Source organism: Eulemur rufifrons, chromosome 23 (assembly GCF_041146395.1).
Source record: "Eulemur rufifrons isolate Redbay chromosome 23, OSU_ERuf_1, whole genome shotgun sequence".
Classification (NCBI taxonomy): domain Eukaryota; kingdom Metazoa; phylum Chordata; class Mammalia; order Primates; family Lemuridae; genus Eulemur; species Eulemur rufifrons.
This window is the reverse complement of record NC_091005.1, coordinates 23,711,665-23,724,822: the sequence shown is the minus strand read 5'-3', so window position 1 is coordinate 23,724,822 and position 13,158 is coordinate 23,711,665. Positions and strand designations below refer to the sequence as shown.

The 13,158-nt window shown below is 41.2% G+C and overlaps 1 protein-coding gene across 3 annotated transcripts in view; it reads left to right on the top strand.

The window, feature by feature from the left end:
* The window catches only part of MBTPS1 (membrane bound transcription factor peptidase, site 1), a 56,243-nt gene that overhangs the window by 30,389 nt on the left and 12,696 nt on the right, over positions 1 to 13,158 (top strand). For all 3 annotated transcript variants that reach the window (XM_069497922.1, XM_069497923.1, XM_069497925.1), the window contains 6 exons: positions 4,963 to 5,107; positions 8,416 to 8,604; positions 9,131 to 9,303; positions 10,788 to 10,903; positions 11,459 to 11,615; positions 12,383 to 12,507. In XM_069497922.1, coding sequence (XP_069354023.1) covers positions 4,963 to 5,107; positions 8,416 to 8,604; positions 9,131 to 9,303; positions 10,788 to 10,903; positions 11,459 to 11,615; positions 12,383 to 12,507 — 905 coding nt within the window. The remainder of the gene's footprint in view (positions 1 to 4,962; positions 5,108 to 8,415; positions 8,605 to 9,130; positions 9,304 to 10,787; positions 10,904 to 11,458; positions 11,616 to 12,382; positions 12,508 to 13,158) is intronic.

Here is a 13,158-nt window from a genome sequence, read left to right as displayed (position 1 = left end):
TTCCTTCTGCACGGAATACTAGCCTCAAAACAAACGATCACTGATCACAGTACTTGGGGCATTCAGGGAGAGTTTAAAACTTGCTGCTGCTTCTACTAGGGTGCTGGCTGGCAGGACTGGTAACTACTTTCTACTTACTGATGTTCTATTATCTTCAATATAAATGGTTAAAAATAATAAGCATTTGGATTTGTTTGTTTTTTTTTTAACTTTTTTAAGCTTTTGAAATAATCTTAGATTTACAGAAATTTTGCAAAAATCTAAAGGAATTCTCATATACCCTTGGCCCAAGCTTCCTCTAATGTCACCATCTTATATGATCATAGCACAACCATAAAAACTAACAGATGAACTCTGTAATTAATCTGCAGCCTGTGCACATATTGCCAGTCCTCATTGAGCTCTTGTGCCTGTTGGCCCAGTCCCCACGTTGCAGTTAGCTGTCTGTCTCCATCTGCTCTGACCTTTGACACTTCGCATGTCTTGTCTTTCATTCATGACTGTGAATCCTTTGGAAAATGTCAGTCACTTATTTTGTAGACCGTCTCTCACTGTGGGTTTATCTGATGTTTTCTAATGATTAGTTTGAGGTTATATCTTTTTAGTAAGACTTTTTTTCACGCTTTATTTTGAAATGATTTTAGATTTGTAACAAAGTTTCATAAATAGTACATGAGAACCGATTAATCCTTCACCCAGTTTTCCCTGATGTTGACATCTTACATAACCAAGGTATGAGCCTCCAAGCCTGGAAATTAACATTGATACAACACTGCTTAGTGATCTCCAGACTTAGTTCAGATTCTGCCCATTGTCCCACTCTGGTCCTTTGGGATCCAGTCTAAGATCCCACATTACACTTAGTTGTGACGTCTTTTTAGTCTTCTCTAATCACAGACAGTTCCCCAGTTTTTCTTTGGTTTATTACTGGTGGTGTTAATTTTCATTATTTGATTAATGTGGTCTGTCAGTCTGGGTCCCCCAAGAAGCAGACGCCAAGATGGGATTAGAAATTCAAGAGCTTATTGTGGGGAGGGAGGCCTATGAAGGATAGAGGGAAGGGATTGGGAGTAGGCACGAAGTTTTAGGACTGTGGTGCTGATCTGACACCTGTGGAGTGAGGAAGGGAGGGAGGTTGGGGAGAAAGCCTCAGGCCGCAGCACAGGTCTAAAAAGGTTTTGGCTGATGGGAGATCCTTGAACCAAAGTCACACATGTTGGAGGAGTCCCGCATTGCCTGGGAATGGGCCTGCCCGAGTACCCACTCTGTGCTTAGTCATCAGCTAGGAGCAGCCTGGTGGGGGGATGTGGCTTTGGCACAGACATGGTGGAGGATCTCGAGGGCTGCAGCTGGAAGTGTCAGCCAGCTGTGCTCCTGCAACAGGAAATCTCGGTGGTGGCATTTGCCAGGTGTGTCCACTGTACAGCTCCTGTTTTCCCTTTGTGACTACTAAGTATCTTGTGGGGATACGCTTTGAGATGATTGTGTTTCTTAACATACGTCCACTCACTGATTTTGGCATCCATTGATAGTTCTTGCCTGCGATACTTACTACTGAGAAGTTTGACACATGATGATTTTCTGTTTCCCTTATTCCTTCTGCATTTATTAATTGGAATTCTGCCGGAGGGAAAAGCTGTCCTTTCTCTCTTGTTTATTTATTTATTCAATTATTTATGTCAGTATGTACACATGGATTTTTTTTACTCTATGGATTATAATCCATTAATATCATTATTTAGTTTTTTGCTCAAATTGTCCCAGGTGTGACTATTGGGGGCTCCTCCTAGTTGGCTTCTGTGTCTGTTCAGCACATCTTTATCATTTTCTGAGCACTTTTTTTCTTTTTGGCAGCATAGGATGTCCCGTGATGTATTTCCATGCTGCAGCCTTGGTATCAGTTCTTTCTCCAGGCAGCCCTGTTCCTTGAATTGCAGAATGGTGTTCAGAAACCCAGACCTGGGCACTAGGTGTGCTCAGAGCTGCTGTGCTTATGGTTGTTTCTAGGATCTTTAGCAGACAGATCTAGAATAGGTACACACGTGTACCTATTTCTGTATCTGCCCATTTATATATTTTAGAAACATGAATTCATACTGTCTCCTGAGTCTGCCCAACATCACAGTGTTTGTTCTGGCCTTCCCTCTCCTTGTTTCTAACTCCTTTCTGCAACAGTGAGAAACCTGGCTCTCATTATCCACGATAAATATATTTATTTACTTACTTGCTGTGTCGTATATACATAACGAGTAGCTTTAGAATGGCTAATCCATACCCTCGTGACTAACACATTTACTAAATACAGTATTTGTGATAGTGCTTTTTTATCTTTAGCCTTACAGAATGTAGTCATACTGTTTTCCAGAGTTACTTAGGTTCTTCTCTTGCTGTTCATTTTTAATAAGGTTAGGCTCGTTTGCTAGTATTTGTATTCCTTTTTGGATTCCCTGCTCCCCTACCTCAAATCCTGGTTGATTTCATCTAGTCATTGCGTGTTGGAACATTACCGTGGGTCTAAAGGTCAGAACTGCATGTGAAAGTATAACTGTTCCTATTCCCCCATTCTTTCCACCCTGTTTGCGCGCACTCTTGTGGTAACAGTTACATTAGGTTTTGTTTATCATTTTTGAATTCCCTTTTGCACATGAGCAGATCCACAGAAGGATAGCATGGCTGTGCATATTCATTTGCAGTTTGCTTTTTTTGCTTAACAATATCCTGGAAATCACTGCATGTCAGTGCATAGAGATTTTCCTCTTCCTTTTTTACAGTGGTATCATGTCAATGCACAATTATTTATTTATTTACATATGGGTGCTTAAGATGTTTCCAATATTTTGTAATTATGATTTGTTGCAATGAATAGCCTTGTGCGTATATATCTTAGTTTTGTTAGAGATATTTCTTTAGGGTAAATTCCTAGAAGTGACATTCTTAGGTCAAAGTTAAGTGCATCAGGTAGCCTTGTTAGGTATTGCTGTGTGCCCCTCCAGAAGGGTTATACCAGTTTGTGTTTCCCCAGCAGTGTGAGAGAATGCCTGTTTCCCCAAAGCCTCGCCAACAGAATGCTCTATTATACTTGTTACTTTTTTGCCAGTCTGACAGGTGAGATATGGTATCTCTGTATTGTTTAATTTGCATTTCTCTAGTTATGAGTAAGTTTGAACACTTAATGTCTACATTTAAGGGCCATTTTTCTTTCTCATGAATTGTTCATTTCTTTTTCCTCTTTTTCCATGAGGTTTTTGGTCCCTCAGTTTTTAAGAGTTCTTTTATATATTAGGGTTAGTAACTCTTTGTCAGTGGTATATGTTGCAGATCTTTTTCCCAGATTGTCAGTTCTCTTTTGACTTTGTAGAAGGTATTTTTTGCCATATGTATTTTTTGTTGTTGTTTTCATGGTCAAGTTTGTTAGTTTTTTTGCTGTTTTTACACCTCTGGATTTTGAGTCCTAGAAAGTCTGTCTTTGCACTGAGTGAGGTAAAAGATAAATTTACCCATGTTTTCCTCTAATACTTGTTTGCTTTCTTTTATTTACTCGAGATTCCCTGATCCATTTAGAGTTTATTCTCATCTGCGATATGAGATATGAATCTAATTCTGTCTTTTGCCAAATGGCCACCCATTTGTTGAACAGCTCCAATTATTAAAAAGTCCATCTTCGGTGCAGTAAGTTGAGATGCTGTCTTTACCATGTACTGAATTTTCATATGTGTTTGGGTCTATCTCTGGGCTTTCTATTCCATTCCACTGGTCTATCTGAAAGGCTTCCTGGCGTGTTTTAATGTCGGGTAGGGTTAATTCCCCTTGTAATTTTTTTTTAGTGTTTTCTTGGCTGTTCTTAGATGTTTGTTTTCTTCATATGACTTTTCGTATCAACTTATTTAATTCCATGAAAGAAGCTTATTGGAATTTTTATTGGGATTGCATCAAATTTTAAATGAACTTAGAGGTGATATTTTTATAAAAATATTGAGTTAGTTTTTCCAGGAGTAGAGGATGATGTGTTTCCATTGGTTCAGGCCTTTTGTGTCTTCCAGGAGGAAGATTATAATTGCCCATGGAAGTCACAGTATCCCTGCAGATACTCTGTTTGGGTTTTCTGTAAGATAGAGTGGTGGTCAGAGTCACGTGCCCACTGTACTCAGGTGCAGCTTGTTGAGTCTTGGGTCACGTCCTACCTGAAGCACTCGCTTCCTACCTGTCTTTTCACTTGTGCATAGATGACACTGCTGCTGTGCTAGGAATGATATTAACCCAACACAGAGTCATTTCAGATAAGGGGAAAATGTGGAACAAACAAAATTGGGGGAGACACTTGTGTCAGCACTTCTGACACAAATTATGTCAGGGTCCCGAGAACCACTCCCAGGCTTGGTGCTTTCCCTGAAGGACTTGTGGGTTGCAGCCTGTGGTGGTACTCACAGTTAAGATTCATTACAGTGGCGCAGGCAGGATGGATAGAGAGTCGATCTGTAATGGAAAAAGGTACCTCACATGGAGGGAGTCTGGTGAAATCCAGGCTTAGGCTTCCTAAGCTCTCCCCCTCCCTCCTGCCAGGCAGGGTCTCACAGAGCTGGCCCCTTTCCTAGCAGCAAACTGCATCCCCACATCTGTGTATTTCTGCCCAGGGAAGCCCCCTTGAGACTCAAGCGCAAGGTTTCCATTAGGGCTGGTCATATACTCATTCTCTGCCGTAACTACCAAAGCTCCAGACTTGCAGAAGGAAAGAGGTGTTCCCTACACATCCTGCTGTTTATACAGTCTGGTGGGCTGGCATGGCGACCTTACCAGCACAGGAGCATTCCAAAGCCACGTTCCCAGACACCAGCCAAGGGGACCCCTGTAAGCAGGCCCCTTGCGAAGCTCAGGTCTGCGATGTTACCTCTTTCCTGCACGGTTGTATTGCTTCATTGCAGTTTTCTAATATGGTCTACTCTAACGCTGTATTCTCTATTTCAGTTTGAGCCCCAGCTACATAGATCTGACTGAATGTCCCTACATGTGGCCCTACTGCTCCCAACCCATCTACTATGGAGGAATGCCAACAATTGTTAATGTCACCATCCTCAACGGCATGGGAGTCACAGGAAGAATCGTAGATAAGGTGAAACTTCTTTCTGTCTTGGTGTCTGATTTGGTGGGGAACTTAGACGTGGCCCTGACCTTTATGCCTTAGTTATTTCTCCTGAAGTTGAAAGAGAAAAGTTTCCCTTTTACCTGTCTAGGGTACCAGGGCTATTAGAAGTAGTGATTTGTTATACTACTAAGTTCCTTACAGAATAAGTCAGGGTATACTTTAATGAAATCAGTTTTACTTTTTTGCTTTGGCATCTTTAGCTTGGCCCCTGAATCAACTAATCACATTTGATGCTTCATCTATACAATTTTCCAGCTATAATTAAAGGCCCAGTTGTAATTATCTTATTCCTTAATGAGCATCGACTGGCCTTTGTGTTTGGGAAGTATAGCCTTTCTTTTGAATTTTATTTTTATAAATTTTTAAAATACTGCATAGACATTATCACAACAATAAAAGATAGGGAAAAAGAATAGAAAACTCACTTCTAGCCCCAGCACACTAACATAGCCTCTATTTTTTTTTTTTTTTTTTTTTTGAGACAGAGTGTCGCTTTGTTGCCCAGGCTAGAGTGAGTGCCGTGGCGTCAGCCTAGCTCACAGCAACCTCAAACGCCTGGGCTTAAGCAATCCTACTGCCTCAGCCTCCTGAGTAGCTGGGACTACAGGCATGCGCCACCATGCCCGGCTAATTTTTTTTTTCTATATATATTTTAGTTGGCCAGATAATTTCTTTCTATTTTTAGTAGAGACGAGGTCTCGCTCATTGCTCAGGCTGGTCTCGAACTCCTGACCTTGAGCGATCCACCCGCCTCGGCCTCCCAGAGTGCTAGGATTACAGGCGTGAGCCACCGCGCCCGGCCATAGCCTCTATTTTTTAAATATTCTTTTCCAGCCTTTATCTGAAATACGTATTCTTGTTGTCCTTGTGCAGTAGGCAAAAACTTCAGTCTTTTTTTAAGTTCTCATTATATTATAAACATATAAAAATGTAACTATGTTCCCAGTAGCAGTGTACTTTTTAATGGTTATTTAATATTATATAGAATTGATAAATTAAAATTTATTTACTTTTCCCCCATTTGAACAGTTAGGTGGTTTTCAACTATGAAGATTTCACTGAATGTCTTTACATATATTGTTTTCTTCTGAATTATTTCCTTAATGTAAACTACCTGGATTCACTCCCTGAATCAGAGGGTGTGAACATTATTATGGCTCTTGGCACATACTAACAAATTCTGTCTCGGAGAATTCTGTCCCATCCGCTTAGACTGCATGGCAGTGGTATTAGGGGAAAAGTGTCTCTATCAGGCCTGCACTGGGTGATAACATCTTTTCCTCCTTTTTTAAAAAATTGAGATACAATTCACATGCCATAAAATTCACCCTGCTGTTCAGTGGTTTTTAGTATATTCCCCAGATTATGCCAACATCTCATTCCAGAACATTCCCATCTCCCCAAAAAGAAACCTCATACCCATTATCAATCACTCCTTGTTCCCTCCTTCTCCCGCCCCTGGCAACCACCAGTCTGCTTTTTCTCTCTGTGGGTTTTCCTGTTCTGGACATTTCATGTGAGTGGAATTATACAGCATTTGTTCTTTGGTGTCTGGCGCCACATAACGTTTTCAGGATTCACCCATGTTGTAGCATGATCCGTATTTCACATCTTTTTTTTTTTTTTTTTTGAGACAGAGTCTCACTTTGTTGCCCAGGCTAGAGTGAGTGCCGTGGCGTCAGCCTAGCTCACAGCAACCTCAAACTCCTGGGATAAAGCGATCCTCCTGCCTCAGCCTCCCGAGTAGCTGGGACTACAGGCATGCGCCACTATGCCCGGCTAATTTTTCTATATATATATTTTTAGTTGTCCATATAATTTTTTTTCTATTTTTAGTAGAGACGGGGTCTCGCTCTTGCTCAGGCTGGTCTCGAACTCCTGACCTTGAGCGATCCACCCGCCTCGGCCTCCCAGAGTGCTAGGATTACAGGCGTGAGCCACCGCGCCCGGCCCGTATTTCACATCTTTTTAAAGCTGAGTTCCACTTCATTCTATGGAGTAGACCACGTTTTGTTTATCCATTCATCTGTTGATGGGCATTTGGCTTTTCTAGGTGGTATATCTTTCAACTTTAAATTTAGGGCATAAAATGGGCATCTTGTTTAATGTGCTCTTCAATTATTTGTGAGGTGGATATCTTTGAATGTGTTTACTATTAGTAATTGTATCTCCTCTTGTGTGAATTACCTTTTGGTTTCCTTGGCCCATTTTCATGTCATAGAGAAATTAACCATTGCTGTGTTTTATGCAGAATGTTCCTCCAGGTTATTCTTTTCCTTTCCCTTTAATATTACTTATCGTAGTGGTTTTTAAGTTTTTTCTTTCGTAAAAGTTTTACATTTCATGTAGTTGAATTTTTATCTTTTGTGATTTCTCCCATTATTTCAAAGATTAGAAACTTATCCCTCCAGAGATAAAATAAAATCTCAGTTTTATTTTTCTACTCATTTTCATTTATATGATTGTTAAATATTTAATTTTTCACCTGTATTAATATGATATGTGGTATAGGGATGGATGAAAGTTTAACTTTTTTCTCACTTGCTAACCTGTGGTCCCAAGAACATTCATTAAAAATCCCTTTCCTTCCTCATTATTTGTGATGCTGTACCCTATAAATATTTTTCTTTTCCAGAATGGTTTTCTTGCTATGCTGACTCACTTGGGGAATATGTTCTTGCTATGTGGCTTGTGAGGGAAATAAGTAATTTAGGTTTGTTTGAAATATTGATTAATTTTAAGAGCTCATTCATGTTTCTTCCAGATGGACTCCACTTGAGCTTTCCTTTCTGCTTTCCTCAAACCTGGGAGAGACAGAGAGGGTCGTCATCTTACAGCTACCTGTCACTAGCTTCAGAGTTTGATTGAGGACAGCTGGCTGGTGTTCATGTCATTTTATTGCTTTCAATTAATATGATTCTTTAAGTATACAACTAATTTGGATCTAACCTCAATCTGACAGTTTTCATTTATATAAGGAACTTTTGACACGTCTCCTCTTTTTTTTATAATGAGAAAAGAAGTCTTCATAAAATTAAAGGCTATCAGAAATAGTGGTTGCTAGACTTTTCTAGTGGTTATGTTCCAGGGAGTACATAGGATACTTTGGTTATAGGTTACTTAGTATCTGTATGTAAATTTCATTTTGCCCTATTGAAAGTAATGTTTCTCAAAAGCCAATTTAGATAATTTAGGAATTGAAGTGTATCTAGTTTTCAAATGTTTTCTCTGTTAGTATTTCACTTCAGCCTTTGCTTGGTTTCTTTTTCCTGCAGCCTGACTGGCAGCCCTATTTGCCACAGAATGGAGACAACATTGAAGTCGCTTTCTCTTACTCCTCAGTGTTATGGCCGTGGTCAGGCTACCTGGCCATCTCCATTTCTGTGACCAAGAAAGCGGCTTCCTGGGAAGGCATTGCTCAGGGCCATGTCATGATCACCGTGGCTTCCCCAGCAGAGACGGAAGTAAGGACATGCCAGGGAAGTGGCTTGTTTTTCTCAGCCTTTTACCGTCACCTGCCAGGAAGGGGGTGGGCAGGTTAATGCCTAGACTCTCAAAGTACAATTGACAGACGGGATTAGCCTTGATGGCCATGACTGATGGCTCCAGGGCCTCCGGAGCAACTGGGGTTTAAAAAATCATCTCAATACATGACTGATAGTGCTTGCTATTCTCTTGTTGCACAACTGCGGACAACACTGTTTTGTTCCAGATTTCAAGCTCAAAATGGGTACACCAGAAATACTGTTCTCTAAAAAGAAATGTAGGGTTAATCTAATCGTTTTCAGAAAGTATCTTAAATTTTAAGCCTTAAACTCTTAAGTGTTGGAAAGCTGTTAATTGTGATACATGAATGTTCTATCATATGTTTGTAATTGGAAATTCTGTGTTCAGATTATTTGAGTTAAATTGATATATAGAAATGATTTTTTAAAACCTGAAAATTTTTTTCTGGGCAGAGAAGACATTTCAAGTTTCAATGTTTTTTAGTCAAAAAATGGTGCAGAACAGACTTCAACAGTGAAGCTCCCGATTAAGGTGAAGATAATTCCTACTCCCCCACGAAGCAAGAGAGTTCTCTGGGATCAGTACCACAATCTCCGCTATCCACCGGGCTATTTCCCCAGAGATAACTTAAGGATGAAGAATGACCCTTTGGACTGGTAAGCACCACACTTGGGTGCTCGTCTCCTCTTTGGTCCTGCTGTGAGGGGACGAGGTGCCACTGTTCCCGTGACTCTTGGGAAGGAGACGTTGCTCAGCTTCTCATTGAGCTTGGACCCTCGTGGCCCCTAGACTTTACAGGCCCTTGTTACGCTCTTAGGGCAGCCTGACTTCTCTTGAAACTTAAATAATTATGTAGCAAAAACCTTAAAGTCCTCCTTAACTGCTCTCTCCCCCTTGCTTCTCCCGTTGAGTCAGTCAGCAGATCCCATCAGTCTGACCCTCAGACTGTGTCCTGAATCCTTCCGTGTTGGGCCTTCTCGTCTGCTCCCAGCCTAGTCCAAGTTGTCGTTGTCTTTTGCCTGGATGGTGTCAGTAGCCTGATGAGTCTCACTGCTGTGGTTATTGCTCCCCTAAATTCCATTCCTCACGTAGCAGCCATGATAATCTCAAAAATAAATTCCATCACAGTTTGCTTCCAACTGGCCAGTGACTACCTATTCAGACTTCCTCACATGGCCAGACCTCCTGGTGTCACCTGCACGGTGCTTCTGCATCTGGGGCTGCTTCCCTCCCTGGGTCCTCACCCAGCCCTCCCTGTGCCCATGCCTGCACCTGCACCTGCACCTGCAGGGCAGCTGGGCCAACTTTCTCTCGGCCTGTAACTTTAGTGTTTGGACTAAGTTTGGACTCCATGCTAAAAGTGGGGGAAAGGGAGGCATTGAAAGATTTGACTAGCATACTTTTAGGGTCAGATTTGCCTTTTAAAATAAGATGTCCCTGGGAGACAGATTGGAGGAGCTCAGACCAGAGACAGGTAGACAAGAAGGTGGGAGGTTGATAGACCAGGGTGAGGTCGTGGGCCTGCAGAGGAGCACGTGGGGTAAGTGCTGCTGAGGAGTTGGGCTCTGGAGGGCTGTGAGGTGGGGATGGTATGACCCCTGGGTTTTCCAGGGGACGTTGGGGTAAATAGTGTACATGGAGTGTCCCATGGGAAAGTGAGCACAGTTGGGAGGGACAGGGATGGAGAGGCGATCAGTAGCAGGGATGCCAGCTAGTCATACGCTTCCGTTGTAGTGCACTTGCTCTGTGTGGCTTGTCCTAGTGTCCCTGCATGCCCATGGCCATGTGCTAAGCTCATTTGTTAGATGCAGATGGGCTGCCAGTAATTTACACGGATACCACTACTAAAGTGATGCTCCAGTGCATTTTAAAAAACGTGTGTTTAGCTGTCTGTTGTCATCATTTTATTTCCCTTGTGCACATGTCATGCACACGATTTCCTCTTACCGCCCATTTCCATATGTCCAGCCCAGAGAACGCAGGTCTGGGGAGGCTGACCCCTGTTCCAGTGAGCCAGACATCCCAGGTCTTCTCTGGTGGTGATGATGCAGTTCTACTGCAGAGACGGCCCTGTGGCTAGATACACCTTTATTGCCAGTAGAGATTGATCATATTAATGCCGAGGCTTGTTGTTTTTCAGGAATGGTGACCACATCCACACAAACTTCAGAGATATGTACCAGCATTTGAGAAGCATGGGCTACTTTGTGGAAGTCCTCGGCTCCCCCTTCACGTGTTTTGACGCCAATCAGTATGGTGAGCAGCAGCCATGTGCTAACCAGATGTTCTTTCTGCTTAAGTTGGATGTTTGTTTAACATTTGAAAAGTGAATCCCAGTTTCCAACGATAGGCCAGCCAAAGGAGCACGTGTGTGGGCTCCGTGTCCTAGCAGAGGCCGGGGATGAGGCTCTGAAACAGAATGAGGAACATTCCTACTTGGTGGTGATGGGTGTGGCATTCAACTAACGTACTGAACTGTCGACTGATTGGAGTCAGGGACCTTTGTACTAGTTTTTTTTTTCCCCCTTTAAACTTTAGCACTGTATTTTATCCCCTTCGAGCAAGTGAAAAATCTTTATATTGAGCACCACAAATGGAAACAGAAGATCTCAGTTAGTTGGTCCCTATGTTTTATTGGACCATGCTCCTTTATTTTTCATCCCCTTTTAAAGTGGTACAGGGTGGCACAAACCTAAGTGTTAGGAGTCAGTATCTTGAGTTGTGGACCCAGTGAAATGCTGTGTTGCTGAAACAGTGATATCCTGTTGTTTGGAGGTGACAGTTCTCAAACTGTGGCACTTTGTTTGTCAGGAACTTTGCTAATGGTGGACAGTGAGGAGGAGTACTTCCCCGAAGAGATCGCCAAGTTGAGAAGGGATGTGGACAATGGCCTTTCTCTCGTTGTCTTCAGTGACTGGTACAACACTTCTGTTATGAGGAAAGTGAAGTTTTATGATGAAAACACAAGGTACTGATAAGAGTTGATATTTGAATAAGAAATGTGACTTTTGGGGAATGAAATTCTTTAAGTGACTATTTGACCTGTTGGTGGTCTTTAAAGTTAGCAGAGACAGGTTCAGAGAGCTAGGTTAGAAAAAAGCTCTTTCTTAATATAGCAGAGATGTTCTTGAAAGTTGCTTGTGAAGTAAGATTCGTATTGATTCTGAGCACTGATTTAGAGGCCTTATCATCTTTCCTATTGGTCGTAGGTCCTTGAGCTTTAAATTTGTGTTTATTCTTCTCCATCATCTCATCTCTCTGTTACTGAATATGTACAAATTTAATGCACCAAAGGAACTGTTATTTCCTTCTAATAAATTAATTGTGTATTTATAATACATTGAGATCAAGGATTCACAATGTATTATAAACATATCACCCTTATATTTTGATTTTCTTTTCTTTAGAGTCTGTGACTTGAACTTTTATAAGCTTCCTTCTCATCTCTTTTCCTTCACTGAGTCTTGCTAGGTCTCAGCTAAGCAGTTAGCATGTGATGCATTTGAGTGCTGATTTTCATTTCATAAAATAAGTTTATCTTTAATTTATTGTGCACCATTGGCTGAAGCATTTACATTTGCAGTATTACTCAAACCCAAACAGTTAGCTTTAGTTGAAACCTTAGTGTGGATGGACTGGATTCTGACCGGAGAAATTTAATTTTGTCATGAAAAGACTAATCTACTCGGAGTGTCTTAATCCTTTTGTTCTCTGTGCCTCTCATCACTTTCACAGGCAGTGGTGGATGCCGGATACTGGAGGATCCAATATCCCAGCTCTGAATGAGCTGCTGTCTGTGTGGAATATGGGGTTCAGCGACGGCCTGTACGAAGGGGAGTTTACCTTGGCAAACCACGACAGTAGGTTCTGTGTTTGTGTTTTAATAAGGCGCAGCGTTCCCACAGGTGTGAGAGCGGAAGCCACACACCTCCGCAGTCTAAGTTTCTGAGCGAAGGAATGACGTGATTCCTCAGTAAGCTCGAATCTGTGGAAAGAACTAGTTGATATTTTCACAAAGGACATCTATAAAGCTCTAGTTTTGTCCAGATTTTTTAAATGAAAATATTTTATATAGGATTCCTAATTTTAGTGCTACTTAAAAGAGTTTTTATGTACTATCTATAGTTTCAAATAGGAAATATTTCATAGGTTCCTGATTATAAAATTCTGTTTATGAAATAACTTTGGATTTCTCATTTAAAGTTTCTTCACAGATAAATTTTTGGTAGCTAGTTTCTAGAACAACTTTCTGAGAATTACTGTTAATAATTCTTCAAGTCTCTACTTAGATTAGTTTGAGTCTCTGCCTGCTCTGACTTACAGAATCTATTCAGAAACTTTATATTACTAATAATTTTTACTTGAATTTTAGGTGATTACTTGTAGTTTAAGTGTGACAAGACAATAGTAGCTCCTTTCTTAAGATTAAAAATAATTTAAAAAATACATAAAGTCTAAAGAATGCATTTTGGGTGAAGAATAACTGTTGATGACAGTGTTTCTACGTTCCC